The sequence below is a fragment of the Plectropomus leopardus genome, chromosome 16 (assembly GCF_008729295.1).
Source record: "Plectropomus leopardus isolate mb chromosome 16, YSFRI_Pleo_2.0, whole genome shotgun sequence".
Lineage (NCBI taxonomy): Eukaryota > Metazoa > Chordata > Actinopteri > Perciformes > Serranidae > Plectropomus > Plectropomus leopardus.
In genome coordinates, this window is record NC_056478.1 from 1,256,253 (window position 1) to 1,283,442 (window position 27,190).

The 27,190-nt window shown below is 41.3% G+C and overlaps 2 protein-coding genes across 2 annotated transcripts; one reads left to right on the forward strand and one right to left on the reverse strand.

Moving 5' to 3' along the window:
- Positions 1-1,684: 1,684 nt before the first annotated feature.
- LOC121955739 lies at positions 1,685-5,305 on the reverse strand. The gene is made up of 3 exons (XM_042503808.1): positions 5,138-5,305; positions 3,553-3,828; positions 1,685-2,479 (listed from the first exon to the last, which is right to left on the reverse strand). Exons 1-3 carry the CDS (start codon positions 5,265-5,267, stop codon positions 1,839-1,841), a joined length of 1,047 nt encoding a protein of 348 aa, XP_042359742.1. The 5' UTR covers positions 5,268-5,305; the 3' UTR covers positions 1,685-1,838.
- A 14,042-nt stretch (positions 5,306-19,347) lies between these two features.
- On the forward strand, positions 19,348-27,033 carry hey2 (hes-related family bHLH transcription factor with YRPW motif 2). Its single transcript, XM_042503638.1, has 5 exons — positions 19,348-19,877; positions 21,235-21,313; positions 21,411-21,494; positions 23,535-23,616; positions 25,972-27,033. The coding sequence occupies exons 1-5, from the start codon at positions 19,792-19,794 to the stop codon at positions 26,670-26,672; spliced, it is 1,032 nt and encodes a 343-aa protein (XP_042359572.1). The 5' UTR covers positions 19,348-19,791; the 3' UTR covers positions 26,673-27,033.
- The last annotated feature ends 157 nt before the right edge of the window (positions 27,034-27,190 follow it).

The following is a 27,190-nucleotide window of genomic DNA, read 5'->3' on the forward strand; positions in this document are numbered from 1 at the left end:
CATAGTTTATATGTGAATTAACCGATGAATTTAGATCTCTTTACGATATTTTACATCTTCTATGGAGGCTAAAGTTAGCATGTAGCACCGTTTAAAACATTAAAAGCGGACAGAAACAGCCGTTTAATGACCGTTAATAACGTGTCCCGGTACTTACAACCAGCTTCAGACTTTACCGATGCGTCGAAACGATTAAAACAACCAAAACCCGGTTCATAAATTTATAAAAACATGTTTCTGTCAGCTCTCCTCCTCACGGTGCAGCAACTTCACCAGCAGCCGCTGCTTCCGTGTTTTCATCAGCTGACCGCAGTACCCGGATGAGCCGCTTTGGTTGTAATACACATAAATGGTCGGTAGATGTCGCTGTTTTTCCTGAATATCAACACGAGAATTATTAAATTTTATTAAATAATTAATAATTATTAAATAATTATTAAATTAAATTCAATTAAATGATATATATATCATATTAAAAAAAATATAAAAAATAATATATAAAAAATTCAAAGGTACCTTTCAAATCATTTTTAACTAACAAAAGTAGCTATGGTATAGGGTTATTTGTGTTTTCTTTTGTTTTTTAATCCCAATTTGTCAGCAATGACAGATATGCAATAAATTTGATAATTATTTTTTTTTTTTGTGATTTTTAAAAAAAACTTTTTCATTTTATATATATTATATATTATTGTCACATTAATAAAAGTGCTAACATGTTCTTTTTAATCCCAATTTGTTGGCTGATGAAAAGTATGTAATCAATTTGATTATTATTTTTTAATTTTTCAGTTTTTAAAATGTTTTTGACAACAATAAAAATTTAAAACTCATCCATTTTAAATGGCCAAAACCTTTTAGATTATTTAAACATTTCAGTTTAATTCCAACTTTAAGCAGATCCTGGAGGTTTTTTATTTTTATTGCTGTTATGTTTCTTTATTTCCTCAGCATTTTATTTTTTATTTATTATTATTATAATTTTTTAAATGCTAACTTAATCCTTTATTCATTATTTGAATGTTTATTATATGTTATTATTATTATTGTTTATATTATTAATATTATGTTAACTTTTCTGATGAAAATCTGGAATATATATAATCCATGTGTTGAATGATCCACGGAAGTTCGGGGGAAACAATGATGTTAGCGAGTAAATATTGTGTTATTAACTAAAACTTCTTGTGTTCGTGTCCTGAACTCAGATATTGATCCGTGATGAGTGATCTGCAGGACTGCCGGTGATCAGAGGGGGGAGGTGGATGAAAGCAGCAGAATTACAGTGTAGAAATACTCTTTTACAAAGAAAAATCCTTATTTAAGTAAAACCACTGAAGTATTGACACCAAAGTAATCATTATTCAGAATGACAGATATTATTAGATTATAATATGACAAAATATATTTCATATATCTCAATGTATTTCACTGTTTTGCCTTAAAACAGACATATCTCGGTTTTGATTAAACATTTGTCAAAAGCATTTAAACAAATTTATGTTGGAGTTTTTTTTATTCCAAAGTTTAAATACTGACAGAAAGATGATCTAATTTTTTTTCCAAATATCGGTTATCTGTCTCATAATTAAATACTAATAATCTGTATCGGCTCTGAAAAATCCAAATCAGTCGACACCTTCAAACAAAAATTCAATAGAATAAAAAATACTTTCACGAGAATAATTTTTATTAAAAACAGAACAAAACATCGGAAAAGAGGAAAAGTTCAGTCAACGCATCATAAAAAAAGAACTCAATAAGCACGTTAATGATTGTTAAAGTCCGTAAATATGGGATCCTTTCAGTGTTTATAAAAATGTAAAATATTTGGGGGATCACTGAAAACTCGCTGCACCGAACTCGGCCTCATGCACAAACTGCTGGATCTTGGTCCGGATCCAGGACTGTTTCTCCGCGGGGAGTCTCCTCAGGGCCGGAGCCAGGCTCAGCAGGAACAGCGTGACGTCGTCTCTCTGCTCCCGGTCCCTCTGCGCCTCCCTGGCCTCCATCCTCCGCAGGAACTCCTCCAGCAGACCGTCGCCGCTCCTCCTCTTGGCCCGGCTCGGCCTGGGAGACGCAGCGGGCGCACACTCCTCCTCTCCGTCGCTCTGGTCCAGCAGCTCGACCTCCTGCTCCTCCGTCTTCTGCCTGGAGGACTGCAGCACGCCGCGGGCGGTCTGGAGGTGATGCAGGTCCAGCTGCGCCGCGGGAGGCATCAGCTGCTCCGAGGGCTGCGAGGACGAGTGCGAGGAGGCTAAAGACGCGGCGAGAGACGTGACCGACTGCATCATCATCTCAAACAGTTCCTTCATGTTGTCGTGCTGGTGGATTTGGACGCAGTCGTCTCTGGCGGCAGTTTCTGAGTTCATCTCCATCTTTGGTTCTTTGAATCTGACGGCATCCAGGCCGGCTGAAGCCGAACGCTTCCTCTGCACGAACTCTGAGGACGTCGTCGTGGCGTCGACTACAGAGATGTCTGCAAACACAGAAAAAAAACAATCACGTTTTATTTTCAACCCACAGCAGAGTCTGCAAGCCTCTACAGAGCCCCTAAAGGGACACGGAGGATTAACGCAGCATATATATATAGATATATACAATTATATACATCATCCTCTTTGCAGATGATGTGGTTCTGTTGGCTCCATCACACCGTGACCTCCCAGCATGCACAGGGGCGGTTTGCAGCCGAGCGTGAAGCAGTCGGGATGAGAGTCAGCAGCTCCAAATCTGAGGCCGCGGTTCTGCAGGAAAACGGCGGACCGAAGGAGTTCAAGTATCTCGGGGTCTTGTTCATGAGTGACGGTAGAGAAATGACGTGAGACGGACGGGCGGTTTGGTGCGGCGTCCGCAGTGATGCGGGAGTTGCATCGGGCTGTCGCGGTGAAGAAATAGTTAAGCTGGAAGGCGAAGCTCTCGATTTACCGATCCATCTATGTTCCAACCCTCACCTACGGTCCTGAGCTCTCGGTACTGACCGAAAAAATGAGATCGTGGATACAAGCGGCCCAGGTGAGCTTCCTCCAGAAGGTGGCTGGGCTCGGACATCCGCGAGGAGTTCGGAGTAGAGCCGCTGCTCCTTCACGTCGAAAGGGGGGCCGGTTGAGGTGGTTCGGACATCTGATCAGGATGATGTGATTTGCCCCGGGGCAGACCGAGAACACGCTGGAGGGATTACATATCTCATCTGGCCTGGAAACGCCTTGGGGTCCTCCAGGAGGAGCTGGAAAGCGTTGCGGGGGGGACAGGGATGTCTGGAGTGCTCTGCTTCACCTGTTGTCCCCGCTCGCCAGCCTCGGGTAAGCGGACGAAAATGGACAGATGGATGCAAATCCAAACTTTCACATTTATGACATAAAACTTTCGGGTACTAGACATTTCCAGGTTGACTTTGCTGGCGAGTACACATGATGCCTTTGACAGAAATCACCTCAGTCAGATGTTTAAGGGTTAAAGACTAAACAGGCGGCTGATAATTGAGACAATCATCATCATTTGCAGCCCTAAAAAACACCTGCTCCTCACTGCGAATTTTCGTCGTCTACGCACCGTAGCTGTCGTCGTCGTCGCTCCGGGTCTCGGTGGTGGTCGTGCTGCAGCCCATTTCGGACGCGTGGAGCTGCGAGGGCTGCGGGTCCAGGGCCCAGCCGTTGGTGCCCGCGGCTCTGGCGTCGATGAACGGGTTCAGGAAGGACAGGATGGCCGAGTACCTCCACGGCCGGTAGTTAAAGAGGCCGATGCCGCTCTCGCGCCGCTCTTTCTCCCGCTGCCGCTCCCGGCGGTGCTGGTCCCGCAGCGTCTTCCACTTCCTCCTGCACTCGGACTCTGGTGGAGACACGGAGAGGAAAACAACAAATTCAACATTTGATTTTTTATATTTTTTTCTTATAGTCAGCAGAACAACAGACCCAAACACACGGCTGCACTGAGTGCCGCGCTCGTCCGTCTCCATAGCAACGCGCCGCAGTTTATTCTGACTCTGCGGCACGTCGTCTTTCACCGTTTCTCACCTTTGCTCTGCATCATCCGTCATTACTACATTTTGCTAAAATTACTGCTGATGATACTTAGATTTATAATGAATTAATTATGAAATTAGCTGCCATATAATTTTCTGTTGATATTATAACAATAATAATAGTAATAATAGTTTAAATAATTTTCCGTTTTTAAATAATTTCCTGTGGATATTATAATAATAATAATAATAATAATAATAATAATAATAATAATAATAATTAAAAAAAATAATAATAATAATATTAATAATAGTTTAAAAGACTCAGAATATTTTTTTCTGCATTATAAAGACTTCTCAAACGTTGCTGATAATACTTAGGTACTTGTACTTGTACTTGGATTTAAAATGAACAGATTTTAAAAATAGCTGCCACATAATTTTCTATTGACTGAATAAATGATAAAAACAATAATACTAAAATAATAATAATAAGAAGAAAATAAAACACTTAAAAAAAACAATTCTGCATTATCAGTACTATAACACTTAATCATTGATTTAACTGATTATAAAAGCAGAATATATATATAATCAGCCAAATTTTCCGCTGACAGTGATAATAATAATAATAATAATAATAACAACAATAATAATAATGACAATAATAGTATATTAAAACAGTTACAGTTGAGTTTTCCGCAATATGAATGCTTCTGCTTTCAGTAAAATTTGTTTATAGATAAATAACACATTTTTAATACAATACAGAACTTTTATTTGTATTTTAATATTTTGCTCCCGTTTGAGTAACGTTAATTTAAAAAGTAAATAAATACATTAATAATAATAATAATAATAATAATAACTACAGTGAATATCTGTTTTGTGAAATTTTTTAGCTTTTTTTATTCATTTAAATAAAACCAAATATCTTTGAGGTGTTTTAAAGATTTACGTCTTCAGGCGGAACCAATCTGTCCGGAGCAGACAGCCGGAGCGTATTGAGAGACGGACTCTTTATTGTTTTGATCTTTTCTAAAAGACATTTTTTTACAAAAATAAACAAATAAAAATGTCTGTTCGGGTCTCGGACCTCTGCGACCGGAATCCGCTCCGTTTGGTTCCGCCGCTGAGAGACTCGGTGATCCTGCGGGAACATCAGCGGGAACTTACCGGGAACACCGACGATCTCGGAGACTTGTCTCCAGGACTCGGCTCTCATGTTCAGGTCCCGGTAACTCAGCGAGTTCGTGTCGTAGAGACTCGGGAATCCGGACACGGCCACGATCAGTTTGTGCTCCATGTTTGGGTGAAAGCTCCGGTACCGGGGCCGGCGGAGGGCGGCGAGAGAGGCGAAGAAAACAACGGCGCGTTTCCGTTTCCGGTAGGCAGCTCAACGACCGCCCACGCGCGTCACGATTATAATTTAAAGACAATATTTAAAAAGTTTTTTTATTTAATTATTTATTCATCTGTAATGTTTTAGTAAGTGTCCTTTTTTATATTTATTTTGTTTATTTTTTTTTTAAATATTCTGATATAAATAAATAAAACTTTTAAGCACTTTAATTCTAATCAATGTTATTTTAAATGCTTAATTTTCTATTTACAAACAAATACTTTTTAAACTTATTTTTTAATTTTTCCTCAAAGAATTGACATTTCTTCTAAAGTCACTTACATTTGTTTATTTAGTGTTTATTTGTTTAACACTTCTTTTTCTGTTCAGGAATAATCTTTTTCAGTATTTGAAACAATTTTAGACATTTTTGTAAATTTGATGGTTTTTTTTCAGTTCTACTATAATTCATTATGTGTTTTACTTTTTTTTCCCTGCTCGTATTCAGATCTGTGTCTGACGTTCTCTTGATCTGCTTCTCATAATAATAAAAGAAAAGAAAGTTATAAAAAGGTGTCCTCCTGCAGGACAGTGTCTGTCTTTTGTCTTCATCCATCAGAGACAGTAATAAAGTGCTGAAGCCCCTCAGAAGTTTCATCTTGGTTTTCACAGATTTCTTCGCACAGAAAGCGAACTGTTGTTTCTCGTGAGAAAAGTTAAAGGAAAAGTGAAAAATGTGCGTCTGGTTTTCTGCAGAAAACACGCACAGCATCACTGAAATAAAAGCAGCATGTTGGGGAAATCCCGCTCGTTTCTCAGACTGTTTACGGGCCTAAATAAAGCAGCAGGGGTCAAAGGTCGACAAGTCTAAAAATAGATGGTCAGAGAGCTGAGCTGAGCAGCAGGAAATCCTAAAAAAAACCCACTCAAACCACAAACTGGAGAGAATCGTGCAGTTTATGACATCACTTTAAGGTTCATGACGAGACGAAGAAAAAAACAAAGTCTGTGCAGAGACGCTGAGAAGCCTGGTTACCATGGAAACGCGTCTGTAACATCATCTTAAAGACAGCGTGTCCAAATCTCCTCCAAACACAGATATTATAAAACTGTTACGCTCATATCTTCCACCGTTAGTCTTCGGCACAGGACAGCATTTGACAGTTTGAAAAATGGTTTGATTTCCTTCAAAAACACGGGGAGAAGACAATGAGCGCCCAAAATAAGCAATAAATACGTTTTTAAAAAAAAGTTACCTGAAAATCACCTGAAAAAAGGGGGGAAAAGTATAAAAATAAAAAACTTGAAAGAAAGAAAGAAGAAGAAAATGACCTGAAAATTGCTGAATTTTTTTTTTTTAAATCACATGTATATATTTTGAAATATATAACATTATTATAAATAATATAGTAATTACATATTTTCCTGGACATTTAGTGAAATGAAAACAAATTAGTAAAAGGTATGATCTAATATCCAAATTTTCAAGTCATTTTCTTTTCACCTTTCACTAATTTCTTTCAGTTTGTAGAGTATTTTTTGCCAAGTGGGTCACAGCAGTTTTCTCTGTCTGAATGCAGCACAGGAAAAATCATTATTATTATTATTGTTATTATTATTTATTATTGTTTGTTGTTGTTGTTGTTGTTTTTGTTATTGTTATTATTATTATTATTTTGCTTTCTTTGTGTTTGTGTCACATTTCTGTTTCTCTTTCTTTCTCTTCCTCCCTCGTTTCCTCTCGTTCACTGTTCTCTTCTTATGTAACGCAGCAGCAGCTGTGTGTGTGTGTGTGTGTGTGTGTGTGTGTGTGTGTGTGTGTGTGTGTGTGTGTGAAGATGTGTGTAATCTGAACGTGGGAGCAGATGCAGACATACGCACACAAACACACACACACACACACACACACCCTTCCTTTCGTGCCTCCTCGGTGACTGAGGGGGAAAACCAGAAGTCAAACAGTTTTATTAAACTTTTTGAAATTTTAACACTTTTTGTCTTTGATGAACTTCCTGCAGAATAACTTTGTGCTGAGCCTCCGCTGGACTTTTGATCTGCTGACACATCATTAAAAATGTATTTTTAATGACAAATTTCCCCAAGGGGACACTAAAGTGTATTGCATCGTATCGTATCGTATCGTATCGTATCGTATCGTATCGTATCGTATCGTATCGTATCGTATCGTATCGTATCGTATCGCATCTGACCACATTGTACATTTCAGACAAAACCGCAGCGTGAGCAGGAGGCCAACAAAAAGAACAAAGGCGGACTACAGAGCTGCATTTGTGCTGCTGACTCTACTGAGGTTGTTAACGCTGTTGGTTCTCGTGCTTGCGTTCGCCATCGTTTTCTTGTTTGTTTGTACTCGCCGCTCTGTAGAGGAACGCCTTTATGCACATGCGTGTGGTGTTGCTAAGGTGTGTCATTATCTCAGTTACATCGCCTGGCGTGCAGACTGCAGCGTTTTTGGTTGTTTTTTGAGGATCTGTGTACACGAGGATCATTTTTACACATTTTCATATGAACGCAGGTGTTTTTTAAAAATGCAAAGGAAAGCGTTTTCGGTTTTCAGCACGGCCGCTCTCGTTTAAACGAGGCCTTGATCGACTGTTAAACCGTGTTTGTGTTTGGAAGCTCTCAGGTGTGAATGTGTGAAGCAGCACGAGTTTTGGTTTCTGCGCCGGAGAAATAAAATCAGGAGAAAAACAAGCCGAGCGCCAGCGAATGAGCAACCCTCCAGTTTACTGCAGAACAATGCGAGAGCAGGAGGACCGTCAGAAATACCACAGAAGAAGGAGGGAAGTCGGAGAAAAGGAGGAAGAGAGTGAAGGACTCTGAGAAAGAAACGCCGCCCGTCGAGTCGTGACTGAAGGTGATTTAGTGGTAATTAATCAGAGAGAGAAGAAGAAAGAGAGCTGCGAGCGAGAGCTGCGAGCGAGAGCAGCGTTAGCAGCGTTAGGATGTTGGAGCGGCAGAAAGAGGGGAAGTGGTGCACGGCGGCCGGAGTGTGTGTGTGTGTTCGGCTGTGTGTGTGTGTGTGTGTGTGTGTTTTTGACTCAGGCGGCGAGAGGCACGACAGCAATTGTTTGGTTTCGGTCCCTGAAGTCAGATTCTCAGGCTCAGAGTCCCGAACGGCTTTAAATACTCTCTGAGAGACATGTTTCCTGACTGGATCCGGGACTGGAGCCGTTTATGTACTCACTGGTTTAATAACCGTGTTCCTGACTGAAATCAGGCAGCGGTGACTCGGATGTGAGTCGTCCATTATCGGTACGTGTGCGGTTTAATCCCCAGTTTCTCCAGTCCGCATGTAGGAGTAAACTGCTCTCGATGGTTGTAGGCGTGTGAATGCAGCTGGTTCTCATTCAGAAGTTGTCATAAGCTGCCGCTTTCAGTATAAGATCCTGACGCCAAAAGCTGTTTTTCGCGGCTGTATGATACGCTGCGGGACGGCGTCAGGTGACATCACAGCTGGACGGATGTTGTCATGTCTGCATGATCCACCACAGAAAAGCGTCACGTTGAAATGCTGCCGGTAACGAGCACATCCGCTCTGTCAGTGCTTTTGGCATGCGAGCGCGACGCCAAAAGTCATCCTCTGCGTCGAGAACACGCTCGGACACCACCGGTGGCGTTGTTATGGTACACCGGTGAATGGCACCACCAGGAGCTTCCACGTGTAACTTAAGGAGGCAGCTGGGTGGACCGTTGAGTGAAGGACAAACAACTTGTGCAAACAAAAACAACTTCCCGTGTTGACACATCAGCTCTTTTGACGAGTCCTGACCATCGTGACGGTCCGTGCAGGTCGCCATGTGCTGATATGTAAACAAAACGACGTGCTGCATCGTCCTATCACGTGCATTTGTTGACATCACGGTAACGGTGACGGACGAGAGCGCGTTGTTGCTGCATTTCCTGCAGCTTCTTAGCATCAAAACATGGGTGATTCTTTTAGTGACCCATCGCTGATTTTCCTGCCGAGATCGTGCCACAAAAAAAAAAATTAAGTGTGTGTGTGTGTGTGTGTGTGTGTGTGTGTGTGTGTGTGTAGTCCTCAGAATTAATTAGACATTAAAATAGACATGAAAGACAGGCACTCGCACACTGAAACACACACACTGAAACACACAGAGGCCTACAAGCATTCATACAACCAGGAGTACGAAACACATAAAACACACACACACACACACACACACACACACACACTCTCTCTCACACACACACTTAGGTGTGTACATGAACGTCACATTAAGAAAAACAGAACCGAACGTCAGGAAGAATGTGACAGGTGACAGTTTACAGCAGACTCAACAACCTGAATATGTGTGTGTGTGAGTGTGTGTGAGTGTGTGTGTGTGTGTGTGTGTGTGAGTGTGTGTGAGTGTGTGTGTGAGTGTGTGTGTGTGTGTGTGTGTGTGTGTGTGTGTGTGTGTGTGTGTGTGTGTGTGTGTGTGTGTGTGTGTGTGTGTGTGTGTGTGTGTGTGTGTGTGTGTGTGTGTGTGTGTGTGTGTGTGTGTGTGTGTGTGTGTGTGTGTGTGTGTGTGATGGGTAGTGACAGGCGTAGGCTCTGCTACAATAAGAGTCTGTGTGGCTGCAGCAGGGGGCAGAGAGAGGGCAGAGAGGGGCATGAAGTCGGGTCAAACACCCTGGGAGAGCAGGCCTGGGAAAAGCAGGGGACCAGAGGGGGGGGACGAGGAGGACGGGGACAAGAAACAAATCAGCGTGGACATTTTCCCACCTTCCCACAAACACCTGAACTCACCATCAGCGACCGCATCACCACACAACCCTCATATACAGCAACTGATTTTTGACTTTGCGTTGTAAGTTTGAAGTCTTTGCTATTAACATAAAAGCGAAATAATGAAAAAAAAAAAAATACATTATTTTAAATATATAATTTTTTATACAAACCTTTAATTTTTGCAATTAAAGAAACGTAATAATCCAATACTCTGCACAAACATGTCAGCACATAACGTGCATATGTCCTCTCTTTAGTGTGTGTGTAGATTTTGTTTTTACCTCAGATCAAATCCTAAAAAAAATTTAAAAAATAAAAAATCAGAAAATATGTTTCCGTTGCAGTTTGTACAGATATGGCTTCATTTTTTCAGGGATTTTCGGACATTTTTAGGATATTAGGATATCTCTGGGATTTTACTTGTTTCTAGGATTTTAGGACGTTTATGTTTGAAAATCAAATGATAATTTCTATTTTTAAAGTTTCTGGCTGAAATTTTAAAAAAAACAACTTTTTTTTCTCTAAAAATTGCAAACAATTATTAAAGAAAAAAAATCACCCAAATATTTTGAAGAAAAAAAAATTGCAGGAAAATTTAAAAGGATACATTTTTTTTAAAAAAATGTCTTTGTAAAAAAACAAAATCACTAAAAACTTTGAAATGAAAAACAGCAAAATGCTTTACTTTCCAAAACCTTAAAAAATAAAATCGCCAACATTTTATAATACCACCTCATGTGTGCGTAAAAACTTGTTTTTGCCTTTTTATATTCACAATTTCAGTTTGCACAATTCAAGTGTTAATGGAAAACCACCTAAAGATAACATTTCTGAGATTATGCACATGATGCCAGAACAAATGAACGATTAAACCGCCGACCTCTCAGAGTTGTGGTCACAGTTTCGGTGCCGAATCGAGGAGATAATCTTGGGTAAGCCTCCTCCGGCGGCTCGTGGAGATCAGGTCTGAGGGCGACTATCAGGGTGTGTGATCTCGAATGACCGGTCCCACTGATGAACTCCTCTCAACAATGATCGCCTCTCAGCAGCACCAAAGAATAACTCTTTCACTGCAGAAACACACAATTATCCTTTTCTCCCTCCATCCTCTCTCCCCTCCAACTCTTCCTTCCTTTCTTTCATCGCTCAAGATGTTAATTCACTTAAAGTGCAACTTTACTCACAAAGAATTCCCCTTCATCCTCTTCACGAGGGTCAAACACTGCTGGAGCTTCTCGTGCTCCGTATTTGATGGGAAATGTAGAAACTGGACTTTTCTTTTCGCTCATTTGATGAGAAATGCCTTGAGCGTCGGCTTTTTACCAGAAATAAAAATGAATCTTAGAAAACAGAGATGACCGAAAAATGTGAAAAACGAGGAATCCTAACCCTAACCCATCACGTCCCACATTATATGAATGTTGTCAGGTGTGAGGCAGGATGACGACCCAAAATGCAAAACATACAGAAAAATACAAAGTGCAAATAAAATAAGAGCAAAAACTAGACTGAAACAAAGCAGGTTAATGAAAAGAACTCAGGTGAAGAACACGGTGGGAACACAGCAGAGACAACAGGAACGAAGCGGCAGAGACAACAGGAACACAGCAGAGACAACAGGAATGAAGCGGCAGAGACAACAGGAACACAGCAGAGACAACAGGAACACAACAGAGACAACAGGAACGAAGCGGCAGAGACAACAGGAACACAGCAGAGACAACAGGAACACAGCAGAGACAACAGGAACGAAGCGGCAGAGACAACAGGAACACAGCAGAGACAACAGGAACACAACAGAGACAACAGGAACGACGAAGCAGCAGAGACAACAGGAACACAGCAGAGACAACAGCAACACAGCAGAGACAACAGGAACACAGCAGAGACAACAGGAACACAACAGAGACAACAGGAACGAAGCGGCAGAGACAACAGGAACACAGCAGAGACAACAGGAACGAAGCGGCAGCGACAACAGGAACACAGCAGAGACAACAGGAACACAACAGAGACAACAGGAACGAAGCGGCAGCGACAACAGGAACACAGCAGAGACAACAGGAACACAACAGAGACAACAGGAACGAAGCGGCAGAGACAACAGGAACACAGCAGAGACAACAGGAACAAAGCGGCAGACACAGCGGGAACACAGCAGAGACAACAGGAACACAGCAGAGACAACAGGAACACAGCAGAGATGGCAGGAATGAAGCGGCAGAGACAACAGGAACACAGCAGAGACAACAGGAACATGGCGGGGGAAAACTGACAGAGGACAGAGGGGAACACAGGTATACATACAGAGAGGAACTAATCAAGACAATGACACACTGGAGAAAACTTGTTTATTTTAGGGCATAAAATGTAAAATAGAAGCTGAGAGTCTGACGTGTGGTCACAGTGAAATATTACTGAAGCTGAGGGGACTTTCCCAGCAGCTCTGCTCTCAGACGAGACACACACACACACACACACACACACACACACACACACACACACACACACACACAGATAAAGTGCTGGGAGAGTTGGGGGAGTTGGACATCAGCTGACCGTGTGTGAGAGTGTGAGTGTGTCGGGGAGACGGAGATGGTGAGCAGGTCTTTCCCACACCCACTTTCTCTCTCTAGAATGTGCAAGAAATGTCAACACACACACACACACACACACACGCAGGCAGCGGCCCCCCGTCAGAGGAACGTGTGGGGTCAGAGGGCCACAATGAGCCGGGTCACGTTCCCGAAGACGAGAATGTCCGCAGGCAGAAGAACTATCAAACTGATCTGAGATCTGCAGTTTGCTCAAAGTTAAATCAAAACTTTTTTAAGTCATTTTTTAATAACTGACATATGCTGCACTGAGGAGGCCGGCGCGGTGATGAGTAGCACGCACAGAAGACCGAGTCCAGTTAAAGTCGACTGAAGCGTTATGAAGAGTTATGAAGGAATAACTCGACTTCCAGTCACATAATCTGGGCGGATCAGTCCGATTTCAATAAATTCGATTTAGTTCGATTTGAGGCGGACTAACATGTTTACATGTTTTTGTCACACTGAAACAATAATTCCACTTTTTCTAACATCATGTAAAAACACTGTTGACTGTTTGCATCAGCAGAGCAGAAACTGCACGTTTCCCAAGAAAACTGAAGTGTGCTTTGAAAAGACTCGATGCACGTAACAGCCGTGAAATAACACGCCGTCCCAGAGCGTCAACAAAAGACGCAGTGCGTGATATGCAGGCGTGACGGTGCCGACCAAAGCGGCGATATTTGAGAATGTGTCGACACGCACATCAAGCGTCTGATGGTGGGGAGCTGCCTGATGACATCATTCAAGGCTTTTTCGTTGATTTTGAGTTGTGTGTGTGTGTGTGTGTGTGTGTGTGTGTGTTTTATGTACAGGCCATAGCAGGAATGTGTGTTGAAGCCTCCCGAGGTGAGACAAATGCTGAACAGGACGTCGGAGAGAAAAGTGGAGCTCACTCACAGCAAACACAGACTCTCACACATACTGACATGAAGAGAGGAGATTAGTTTTTTTAATGACAGCTGGTGAAGATGATGAAGAACATGATTATTTATTTATTTATTTCTGTATTATTTATTCATTCGTTTGTTAATTTATTGCTTTAATTTATTTTATTTACTTATTTATTTGTTGTTTTATTTATTTTTATTTAATGTTTTTATTTATTGTTTTATTAATTTATTTTTATTTATAATTTATTCATATTTATTTATTAATCCAGGAAAATACAGGACTCTGAAGATGTTGCTGCAAGTCAGGAGGATAAACAGTACAGAGGGACACTGATCTTGAAAGTCGCGTGTAGAGAGGAGACAAATTCAAGATCATAAAATAAAATAAATGTCTGTCATCTGAAACTCTGCGGACAGAAATGTCTCTGTCATAAAACCGTCGGCAGCGAAAGAGAACAAACACACTCCAGCAGCCTCGGGTGAACAAATAAAGCCTTTATAAAAGCACTTAAACACTTTGAGAGATCAAAAAATTGGTTTGATTTCTCTCAAAAACATGAAAAGAAGGCAACGAGCAACTTCATGGGCCAAGAATTTGTAAAAAAAATAATAAAAATTAAAAAAAGGTGAAAGAAAATTTCCTGGAAATAAGAATAAAAAATGATTTTCAAAGTCAAAGTGCTGAAATTTAAAAAAGTGTACATTTTTTTCTCTAATTAATTTAAAATATAATTATAGTTATTACAAATTTACATATCTGTCCGTTTTTAATTAAATTTTTCTTTAAATGTGCCCTTTTTATATAAATATTCCTCATTTTAAGGGCATTTTCTTTTCATCTTTTACTGATATACTAATTTCTTAAACAGCTTGTGAAAGTCGTAAAAAAAAACTGACGTTTATCCAGGTTTCAAAAACCTAATCTGTGTGAATTTCCAGACTGGGTGTCCCTCCAAACCAGAGGACGACTGTGGACGAGAGAGATAAGAGACAACTGGAGGAAATCTGCAACACCTCTCTGTCTGTCTGTCTGTCTGTCTGTCTGTCTCTCCCTCTCTCTGTCTGTCTCTCTGTCTCTGTCTGTCTCTGTCTCTCTGTCTCTGTCTGTCTCTGTCTGTCTCTGTCTCTCTCTGTCTCTGTCTGTCTCTGTCTGTCTCTGTCTCTCTCTGTCTCTCTCTCTGTCTCTACCTCTCTCTGTCTGTCTCTCTGTCTCTGTCTGTCTCTGTCCCTCTCTCTCTCTGTCTCTCCCTCTGTCCCTCTGTCTCTGTCTCTGTCTTTCAGCAGCTCAGTGGTCTGACTGTGGACAGATGCATGTCTGTGAGCGTGTTGACAGGCTGCAGGTTCTCAGGTTCGTGTTGTTGGTGACAGATTTGCTTCATAATCTGGACTCAGATTATCTCAGATTCCTGATGGTTCCTGTCGGTCGTCGAGAGCTGACGTGTTTACAGACGGCAGTCAGACCCGTGTGACTCTCCTCATCGCTGCTGGGAACTCCTCTGCTCCTCCTCCTCCTCCTCCACTCCTCCTCCACTCCTGACGTGACGTCTCTGCGTCTATTTTAAAGCCAAGTTTGATATTTTTCAACCTGGACTCTCTTTATTAATGTAAACGTGTCTGTAAAAGTGACTTGTGAGAACATCGACTTTTGAAGATTTTATTTTGTTTCTGTCGACTTTAAATCAACGTCCTGTTTATTTAAACTAAGATGTCAGTGACAAAAATAAACGCTTTTAGTCGACGTTCATTGGCGGAGCTTTGCGGCCTGTTTCATGGCCGACGGCTGCAACGCTTTCGCTCAGGACCAGATTCAAAAATGAATGTTCCCATTCGTCACTCAGACACAAAAACTTGTGAAAAAGGGTCCAGGTTGAGGAATACCAGACTTACCCTTTAACACAATGATGCACAGAGGAACGTTTTGATTTGTGCAAATTAACAGCATGAAAAAATCATTTTCTGGTCGTGTACTGAATCATTTTTCTCAGCAGTATTTCTGTCTTCGGTATCTGAACTGCTGTTTAACTTGAGCTCTGTTTGGAGGAGAGGTGGCAGGAAGGTCAGAGGTCAAGTGGGCGCTGAAATGACTCTCGAAACACTCGAATGATAACGATAAGATTCCTTTTTTTGTCTCAGGTTCACCGTCTCAAGGCTCTCTGTCATGTTTGATGTCAACGTCTCTTTAAAATATCTGCGTGTTTAAAATTGTTTTAAAAAATTAGATTTCACATTTTTTGCACTGAGATCGTCTTCGTTTTGTCTTATTTTGACATGAATCACATAAAGTTCCTGGATCTCTCTCACACACACACACACACACACACACTTTCCTCCACCTCGGGTCCTGATGGGAAACGCGTGTCAGGTGACAGGAAGGAAGTGGAGTAGCTCAGCACCTGCAGGTTGGTAGTACGACGCTCCCAGAGGACTCGTCTGCAGGTTTCCTTCATCACAACAATAGACCATTATGTCCTCAAACAACAGACATTCATGCAGTGTGTGGGAGTGAATTAAAGGCAGCTGATGAGCGCCGTAAATTTCTCCTCGCCCGCTCGACACACACACACACACACACAAACACACACACACTGATCTTTACATGCTTTAGATTTTTACCTCAGCTCTTAGAAAAAATGTTATTATTTAAATCAAAATGCCAACATCACAGAAACTATTTCAAAAAATAAATGAAAATATACAAAATGCAAAAAAAAAAAAGAAGAAATTAAAGAATTTGTTGAAACAAAAAATAGTTTGAATTTTTTTTTTAATGGAAAATAATGTGATAAAAAACAAAATATTAATAGACAAAAGGATCCAGATCTCCATCATTGGGAAATTAGGAAAATGTTTTTTTGGTTTTATTTTTTTAATTTCTGGGTCATTTTAGTTAATATAAAGATGTTGGAGAGCTGACAGGAAATAAGCGGAGACACAGGGGATGACATGATGACAGATGTCCCGAGCTCTTCTTAAAACAGGACATTGTATTGACATGGTCGTCCCATCTCCAGGACACCAGAATACCTCAAGAAGAGTTTGGGGATTATTTTTTTTTTACCACTGATGTTATTTCTTTGTTGTGTATATTTTTTTTTTAAATACCATAAAAATCTGGAGTAGTGATCAGCATTAAGAATTATGAGCCTTTCCTTGATGCTTGTCATTAAAAAAGCTGCCGTGACGTCACAGAACATTTACACGCGCAGAGCTGAACTGTTTCAATTTTTGGAGCTCGGAGAGATTTTCAAAGAAGAGTTCACACGAAAATGTTTTCAAAAAAACCAACCCAGCCGGCCACCGGTGCTGTCAGGTGATGACATTTGTTTGTTTAGGCTGTGATGTCGCGTGACAGGACAACGTCTGACGCCAATGTCAAGTTGATATTGAAGATGTCAAACGACGTTGATATTTTGCTGGTTTTAAGTTTGCAAAAAAGCTTTTAAATTTGCCGCCTCTTCCTCTTGGAATAACTAACAGAAACTGTCTGAGCTGATCACTTTGGGGGCGTTTAAGTGACTTTTAAATAGCACTCTTGGTCAATGTGACTGTTGCTCTGACGGTAACGGACATTAATAATTGCACATTTTAATGTGTTCGATTGTCCTGTTCTGCGTTTTAACTGGAGGTTTAAAATCACTGAAGTCAAACACGACTGCTGACATGCTGGAAGAACACTTTTCCTCTGAGCAATTTTTTAGTTTTTCCTCTAGAAAATGACTTTAAGACATTTGTTTTTGCTGATGAAGTTACATGAGTGTGTGTGTGTGTGTGTGTGTGTGTGTGTGTGTGTGTGTGTGTGTGTGTGTTGGACGTCCTGTGGGAACGAGGGGTTGAGTTGTGTGAGGTCCGAGGCGTCGTGGTGACGGACGGGTGGCGAGCTCCGTCTAACTGAGAATAATACACCACTTCCTCCTATTCTCTCTGATCACACACACACACACACACACACACACACACACACACACACACACACATCCACTTAAAGAGAGCGTCTATTTTTTTTTTTTTTTTGGTAATTTGAAAGGTGTACAAAGTAACCGAGTCCACTTCCTCCACTGTTTAACCTCAGCTGAGTTTAGAGTTACTTTGTTTACTTTGTTACTCTGATTTCAGGACAAATTTTAATTTCTAATAAATCCAAACTACTAAATCTACCTTGTACCTTCCTCAAATGTTCTTCACTTTGGAGAACTTTCAGCTTTTTCCTGAGAAACATTTTTTAAAGAACATCTCTGCTAGATTTACCTCATAATCGAGGAGACGGATTTGGTCGTCTCATCGTACAATGATCTCCTTTTAATCTGTTTAAAGGGGGAATGTGGCGCCGTTATTCCACCTCACCAATCTGTATCAGAAGGTCAGCGGTTTGATCCCGGCTCCTCCAGTCAACACGTCGAAGTATCCTCAGGCCACTTACAGAACACCAAACTGCTTCTGATGCTGCGTCATCGGTGTGTGAGTGTGTGTGAACGGTTACTGAGTAGCTCTACGTACAGCAGCCTGGGCCAGCAGTGTGTGAATGTGTGTGAATGTGACATGTAGTGTGAAAGTGCTTTTGCAGTAATTTCAGGGTAAGATCCAGACGCCAAAAGCCACCTTTTGCATCCGCATGATACGCCCTGAACGACGCCAGCTGAGAACACAGCCGGACAGAAAACTGTGAAGTTTTATGATTCGCTGCCGGACAGCCGGGCAGCACCTGCTGCGGCAGCATGATACGCCAGCGGACGGCGTCAGGTTGAAACGCTGCCGCTAAGGACGTGATATAAAAAAACACAAATCTCAGTCTGTGCTGGAAATGCAGAAGAGAACGTGACACGTACGTGCACGCATTATGGGAACGTACAAAGGTCCAGGGGTTAGGGTGTGTGTGTGTGTGTGTGTGTGTGTGTGTGTGTGTGTGTGTGTGTGTCAGACGTTCCCACAGCTCCTGCCTGTGTATGCTGAAACCTAATCATCGTGTGAGAGAGGACACACACACACACACACACACACACACACACAGGCGGCTGTCTTTTCACACCTGCTAATCTTTTTGCAATCCAACAAAGATTTAATGTAAGAATTATAACACACACACACACACACACACACTCTCTTTTTTCCTCCTACTGATGACTTCAGACAGACCTGTCAGCGCCCTCTCATTGGCTGAACTCTCTCTTTAACTAAAACACATCAGAGTGTGTTAATCTCAGATTATTGCGTTAACACATCACTGAGTCCATCTACACATCAGCCATTTCATTTAATTAATTCATTTATTTAGTAAACCTTTAATTAAATATGTAATGCCATTATGTCTTTTAAAAGGATGTCCTGATTACATAATATATAAAAACAACAAAAGCACAGGACAGTATACATCCATAAAACATGAGAAGAAACTTAAGCACAGAACACACAACAGTAGAATAAAATAAATATTCTGCATGTGTTCAGCTCCACTAAAACAGTCTCAGTCTGAAACCTGTTGACTATTTTTTGACTGTCAAAAGTGGCCTCATTCCCACACACACACACACAGACACACACACAGACAAGCAGACAGGCGGCTTTATCAGAAGAGGAGGAGCAGACTGCAGAAATCAGGCATCTCAAAATTGTGTTTGAGGGCACGTGGGCGGTTCCTTCTCTCTCTCTGTGTGTGTGTGTGTGTGTGTGTCTGTGTGTGTGTGTGTGTGTGTGTGTCTGTGTGTGTCTGTGTCTGTGTGTGTAGCTCCCAGGCTCCGTGGGAAAGCTCCAGCAGAGGAGAAGGAGGAGGAGGAGGAGGAGGAGGAGGAGGACTCACCGGTCACCAGTCCAGTCTGCAGCCGACCTACGGGCCACCTGCCCCGGACTATTTACCGGACGCACCGCTGGAAACAGCTCCTGGAGGCTCCAGAAAAAAAAAACAAATTTCACTGAACGGTTTTTGAAGATTTAACACAAAAAAGAGAAAACCAATAAACAGGGAGATATGCATCATGCTCACCAGTTTCTTCGTTTGCTGATGTTGGAAAACTTTTTTGGGGATTATTAATTCTGCAAGAGGAAAACATTTTGCGCATTTGAAGGAAAATAACCTGAAACTTCATCAACTCTGAGGTTGAACAAATTGAAAAATCTCTCTAAATCACTCCGTCAAACATCCGTGATCATCGGAGTCCAGAGAGGTAGTTTTTTTTTTAATAATTGTTTTTAATAAGCGAAGTAAGCGTCCTCCCCCCTCCGGAGGGGCCAGCTCTCCCCGCCGTCCCTGCACCATGAAGCGGCCTTGTGAGGACAGCAGCTCGGCTGAGAGTGATGTGGAGGAGACCATCGATGTGGGCAGTGAGAGCATTTATCCAGGGTGAGTCAGAGACTACATACTTCTTTATTCAATTATTATTTATAAAAAGTGGATAATGGTTAACTCTAACTGATAATTTAGTACACTGTTGAATGTAAAATGCTAAAGGAAAGTCTTCATGTTGAACTCACAAGCGGATCTTACTTTTATAAATCTAGGAACCTGAATGCCAATTTAAAATTCCTTTTAAATAACGTGGAAAAACTAACTTTTTATGAGTAATTAACTTTAAAATGTGTGATCACATTATCCACATTACACATTATCTAAAAGAACATTATCTTTTAATTCTTTATGAACACACATTTAAGTTAATCAGACTCTTGAAAATAAAGTTGTTCAAACATTTTTTTCACATTATTTAAAAGGACTTTTAATTAAACATGGATTTGTTTTGATTGTATAATTTTGTTCATTTCCACAACCACTGGTCTTTTCTAAAGATGCTCACAATCACACTTCAAACGAAAGTAATCCTGCGAGGAGACACAACTTGGTTTGCTTAAGTTTCCATCACTTAGAAAAAAAACTAAAACAAGTTCATGTCACTCGTTATTTTTAGGTTGACTTCACAAAATGAAGTAAATACAACACATTTCAAGTTAACCTTATTGTTATAGAATATTATTTTATTATTCTGTTTATATCACACACAAGGGGATTTGAATATTCTAGTTCATTAGACACAAATTAAAATATTTTTTTAAGTAAGTTATGAGTATCAAATAAAGTTTATGAAGCAAAAAGTAAAATATTTCCTTAAGAAAATATGCTTTTTCTTAATTGATCCCCGGTGGGGGGTGGGGGGGACTCGTTACAGTTGCTCTGATGTCAGTAGAATTATAGCAAATAGAAATAAGTACCAAGTATATAAATATAAATATTGAAATAGAAATACAGTTAAAGTATGTTGTAGTAGTCATAGTATGTATAAATTTCCCGAGTGTGTAAAATGTGTAAATATATAAATGTAAAGAACGAAATAGCAGTAAATGGGAAAAACTTTTTTTTTATTATGACAGAATTGTACTTCAGTATAGTACTTGAGTAATTTTACTTCCAACATGACTTTTGCCGCCACAGCTGCTGGCGAAAAAACAACAACACATGAATGTTAATAATCAGACAAAGAAATGATCCAGAAATGCAGTTTTTCTTTTTTTAAAATGTTAAAATGTTCCTCAGTGACATTTTTCCAAACGGCCCATAACACATTAGGAGTACTGTTCAATTTTTGTTTTGTTTTTCAATCTGTTATCACGAGAAAATACACTCCACTTTTCTACTGGATTTAAGTGTTGGATAAACTCATGTTGCTGAGGTTTTTATGCATTGATGGAGTTATTATTATTTTCAGACACATGAAGGCGTCCTTTATAAGATGTGGGTCACCGACCACGACCACTCAAGTGATGGCGAGGAAAAAACGCAGAGGGGTAAAGTTATTATCTGTACTGATGAAAGATAATTAGCTCCACATGTTAACAGTTCAGAGACAGTTTGATGATTTTATCGTTTTGTTTTGTTTGTCAGATTATCGAGAAGAGACGCAGAGACAGAATCAACAACAGTCTGTCTGAGTTACGGAGGCTCGTCCCCACGGCGTTTGAGAAGCAGGTGAGTCTGTTTCTGTGGAACCACACATGTTCATCCTGGTTCTCAAAGCAGAACCAATAAGTCAACTTTGTTAGGTCAATATGTCTCAAACCAGAGGGAAGGACGACAAAGGGAGCTTAAAATAAACTTATGCAGGATACTTACACACCAGAAAGTATTTTATTTTATTCATTGCAATTTTATTTTACTTTTCAATTTAATTTATTTTTTAAATTTAATTTAATTTGAAAAAATTGTTTATTTTATTTACACAGTTTCACACTCCAAGTGTGATTTCACTGTGTGTGAAATCATGATGGTTTCTCTGCAAACTCTGTCTGTATTGATCACTGCAGTCTTTGATCCTCATCAGAGCTGCTGTCTGATCTCACCTGTCTGTGTCTCACTCTCCTGCTGACTCAGTCTTTGGTTCTGGACATGGCAAATTTAGAAAAACTGATGCTGAAAAAGATATGCAGTATACCACTGTAATGGATTACCTCTCACAAAATTCATCACATGTAAAACAAGATGCTGACACATGACTTGTATTATTTCTGGGTGTCATTCTGGGCTTTTGACTCTGAATTTGTCATTTTGACTATTTTCCACCTGATGAGGTCATTTTGACCATATTTGGCATATGGAGGAAATACATGCTATTTGTTATTTACCTGTCACAATCAATGTAGCTGCTGATCACTGACATATCCCAGACTGTCAGCAGCTAGAAAAACACAACTACTCAGCATGAAGTTTATGGCAAATCATTATTTTATTTATTTATTTTCTTTTTCATCTAAAAAGTGGTATCATGATTTTTTTTTTTTTTTTTTAAAAGCGTTAAAATTCTGAAAATTAATAAATGTTTGATATTTATGATTAGGACTGATGTAAAAAAAATAAAATAAAAATATATAAATAAATTAAAATGAACTAATTGAAAGCAGAAAATAATATTAATGTATCATTTTTATTAATAGCTTGATTTTGAAAAGTGCATTTTGTGCACAGAGCGATACGAGTGTGTTTAATATTAAAGTGGGCCCTAAGGGTTAATAACTGTCATCTGATAAAGAAAATGTGCTCATAATCTGCAAAACCTGTAACGACTTACTGTGGTTTTAAAGTGGAGCCAAGAGCAAGACCACTCAACAAAGAGGGGAAAAGAGGTCAAAGCGAAGTTATTGTTGAGTCTGCAGGTGGGTGAAGCGGGCAGATCACAGTGAGTCTGAGGATGGAGGCACAGGTGGAGGGAGGCTGGGAGGCTTGAGGTCGGAGAAATGAGGCACTGGAAATGGAAAAACACCAGAGGATGATTGTGGCAGTTTGTTCACAGAGAAGTACACTGCAGAGGAGGTGCTAGCACCGCTGTGAGGTGCAGAAACATGTGGCAGCATGGACGTGTGAGTGTGGGGTTTTTAAGCTGCAGCTGATGAGCAGAATGAGCAGCAGGTGTGCATGCAGAGCTCCAGCAGCATGAGGCCACGGCCAGCCTCTGAAAACACACAAACACAGCAGCAGAAAACGGCCAAAAAACCCAGAAAAAGTTCGAAAAAGAGACAAAATCCATACCACAACAAAACCATCATGTAGTGCAACATTTCAGCTGGTTTGTTTATCTCTTGCCTTCAATATAATAACATTACTTGACCAATGTATAGGTCAGTTCCTTTTTTTTTTTTGCAAAATATACTTTTCATGGTAAAATAAGTGCACATATGAGAATGCATCATATTTACCAGTATAGAAAAAGAAGTTTCTCTTCTCTTATATTATTCTTTATATTGCAGGTTTCATGTCCGGACCTAATAAATCTCAAATCTGTATCTTTATCCTGCCCCTTTTTAAAATATTGTATTGAGGAACTATGTGTTTGGTGGTGTTTTTGCGAGTGAATCCAGCTGCTGTCGTGTTTGATTTAACTGAAAACCAGCACAGTCTTATGCTGACAGCACTGTTTAAAGAATTTAAGAGCAATTAATACTGCTGAACATGGTTGGAAAACGATATTTTTATCTTCCATCCGCTCTGCTCTGATAGTTTGGTTTGCTCTTTCAGGGTTCAGCTAAACTGGAGAAGGCTGAGATTCTGCAGATGACTGTGGACCATCTGAAGGTGCTGCAGGCCACCGCAGGGAAAGGTGACCACAATCAAACCACTGTCTGAAAAATCAACATTTAAACCATCTTTGTGCACTCTGGAGATTCAGACAACACATACATTTCTTGATGTGATGTTGTGTTTCATTGTTGTTGTGATTCATTTCATTGTGCTTTGCTGTGTTGCATTTCTTAACATTTCTTTGCATTGTGTTTCATTGTGTTTCATTATGTTTCATTGTGTTGTGTTGACAGCATGTTGAGCAGTGGGTAAGAGGGAGCTCTCTGAGTGACTGTTTCATGCTACTCTTGACCAAAGATGATAAAAATGTATGTTTCTAATGAGACTGTTGATTTACAGTGTGGAAACTGCATTTGTTATCGCTCTGTAAAGTTCTTTATGGTACAAAAACCTGAAAATACTTAAATAGATTCAGTCTGAGGACGTGCAGGTCGTCTGTCAGTCAGCCGCCAGTTTCATGATGCATTCAAATGCAGCTTTCAACAGAAGACGTGCGGCGACGTGTCTGTCAGTCTGTGTGAACTCTTTAAAGTCAGTTTGGTTTGTCAGAGCGACGAGATGTCAGTCAAACATTACTGTGTGTGTGTGTGTGTGTGACAGAGGGAGGTGGTGAGTCCATGGGAAAGCGCTGCAGGGATGAAAACACCACTTGACCCTGAGCAGCGCTGAGTGCTTTCATAAAGCCAGCGGGGGGTGTGGGGGGGGGGGGTGGGCTGCGTTCACAGGCCGTCTCTCTGCAGTGCCTCTGCTACTGAAACATGCTTTTATTTCATAGTTTCCTAATGGATGGAAACGTCACGGTGTCACGGTATGAGCAGGTTAAAGCAGCCACAGCTCAGGCTTCAGCACACTGTCGATTCTCTGCTGACCAGTCAACAGGCTGCAGGGTTTCTAACTCCACTTTTCAGTACCGGATCAGTCTGCAACCAGTACCACAACCAAGCCCCCAGGAAGTGCACCAGGCTCCGATGCAAATTTTACACAGTGGCCAAAAGTGGAATTACAGCGTTCGTTTTACGTGATGCACACTGGCCCAGAAAAATTCTTCCCTATTGACTTACATCAGGAAATAGATGTCTGTAAATCAGTAAATATTTTTATGAGCATGAAAGCCCACAAAACGACTGATTTTACTATCTAGATTTATCTAGATATCTAGATTTCATTCAAGCTGGCGAAGTGCTAAACCTCAGTCGCTGTAAGGATCTAGTGCGCTTGCTTCATGGGCCAGTAGATCCGGGTGTTTTGTCATATTGTATACCTGGAAAAAGAGCTTTTTTTGCTTTGTGCATTAATGAGCAGCTCTCATAGGAATAAACGGGGCCCCACCCCCAACGCTGAATCCAGACTTACTATAATTCACCTGTGACCTAACAGAGGGGGGACCAGTAATGAGGCACAGTGAGAACAGTTCTGTTGGTCCCATCCACAACTTTCTGTTATGGAAACGCAAAAAAACTGGACACTGAGCTGAGCTGAGCTGAGCTGAACTGAGAAGGTAGCAGAAGAAGGTAGAAGGAAGATTTATTAGCCATTTTCTAAACAAAGTTCAAAAAATCCTGCTACATCTGTGGAGTTGAAGGATGAGTTGATTAAAATCAGCAGCTGCTATGAAAAGTTCATCCGGTTGTTTGTTGCTGCTGGTGGCATCGTTCAATTCCTGCAGTGCATTTTTTGAATTTGCATCAGAGTCTTTTGTCCTGTTGGCTCTGAACAAGGTCTGTCCATCCAGTGCAACAGCTTGATCTGGGATGTTAGGGGTTAACCATGTCTCTGTGAAGATGTGTGCAGAGCAGTCTCTGATTCGTTGCTGAGTGAGTCTCAATCCCATCTCATCCACATAATTCTCCTGCGAGCGGACATTAGCCAGAAGAAGGTTGGTAGAGCAACAGCTCTCTGTCCAGATTGGGTTAGCCTTGCCCTGATGCCGGCTGTCCTCCCTCTCTTCGTCTTTTGGTTTCATTTCTCCCCTATGGTCTGACTGGCCGCTCAGCTTATGCCATTTGTGGGGATCCTCTCGCAGTCTTTTGCATTCAGTCCAAACTCCACACAGCTTTTCCTGATTTTGAAAAGTGCTTCTCTGTCGTACGATAGTCGTGCTTCAGCAGAAGGGGCCGTGGAGTCAAAAAACAAAAGAAAGCAAAATGTAGCAAAAAAATAGCAAGGATTTGAGGAGCTACTGACTGCTGCATCTTGTGCTGCCGTCCTCTACGTAACCTCTACATGAAGAGCTGAGATTAACCAAGCCGAGCCGAGCCAAGCCGAACCGTACCATGCTGAGCTGAACTGAACTGAAGTGAACTGAGCCGAACCGAGTTGCCGGTGGAAACGGGGCTGTGCCGTATTTGACCTCTCTGTCTCTGTGTGTCTGCAGGTTATTTTGACGCCCACGCTCTGGCCCTGGACTTCCTGTCTCTGGGTTTCAGGGAGTGCGTGACGGAGGTTTCCCGCTACCTGAGCGCCGTGGAGTGCCTGGACTCCGGCGACCCTCTGCGCTCCCGCCTCCTCTCCCACCTCACCTCCTGTGCCTCCCAGCGTGACGCCGCCGCCCTCACCATGACCTCACCACATCACCACCAGCAGCCTCCCCCTTTACCTCACCCCTTCCACCCCCACCACTGGGCCGCTGCGGCCGCCGCAGTCGCCACCGCAGCTGCGTTTCGACCTCTGCCGGTTGCTGCTGCGCAGTATGGACTGAGCGGGCTGGCTGTTTCTCCAGATGCTGGAGGAGGCGGAGCCCCCCAGAGGCTGGCAGAGTTGTCACAGCACAGTGCGGCCTCCTCCTTCTCCTCCCATGCAGACTCCTCCTCCTCCTCTCCTTCCTCCTCCTCCTCGTCTCTTGTGCTCCCCTGCACCCCCACTCCTCTCTCCGCCTCCCTCCTCTCCCTCTCAGCGTCGTTTCCCATCACTCTGCACGGAGGTTTCCCCATCCTCCCTCCTTCCTCCTTCACCTCCACCACTGCCACCACCAGTCCTCCCATCTCCTCCTTCTCCTCCTCCTCCTCCTCCTCGACTCCTCACAGCAGCAGCAGTAAACCCTACAGACCGTGGGGAACTGAGGTCGGAGCTTTCTGACTCTTCGACTGATGTTGCTGCTGACTAACTTCTGACAGTTTAACAGCCTGGAAAACTCGTTAATCACAAACAAAGTACATTTAAAAGAGTTTTTAACATTTGACTCGAAGAACTTTTAACCTGTTTGGTGTTTTTTTATTATTATTTCCCACCTGCTGATTTTTACAAAGTGACCAGTTGTTCTGAGACTTTTTAACCTTTTTGCGTCGTATTCAGATTCTCTGTTTTAACATTTTTTAAGATGATGTTTTGTTTTCTGCAGGAGATCGACTCCACTTGAACTCTTTGAGACCTGAGAAAACTTAACAAGAAATGACCCAAAAATGAGCAAGAAATTAGTAAAAAGATAAAAGAATATTACCTAAACAACTGCATAATAAAAAAAGGAAAATTACTACTAATAAAAAATAATAATATATAATATATAGATAATTCTTTCTCCCTCCTTCTCATTTTCTCACTGTTTTTAGTCATTTTCTTGTTTGTTTGTTTTTTTCTAAAATGTTTTTTTTTTTCTT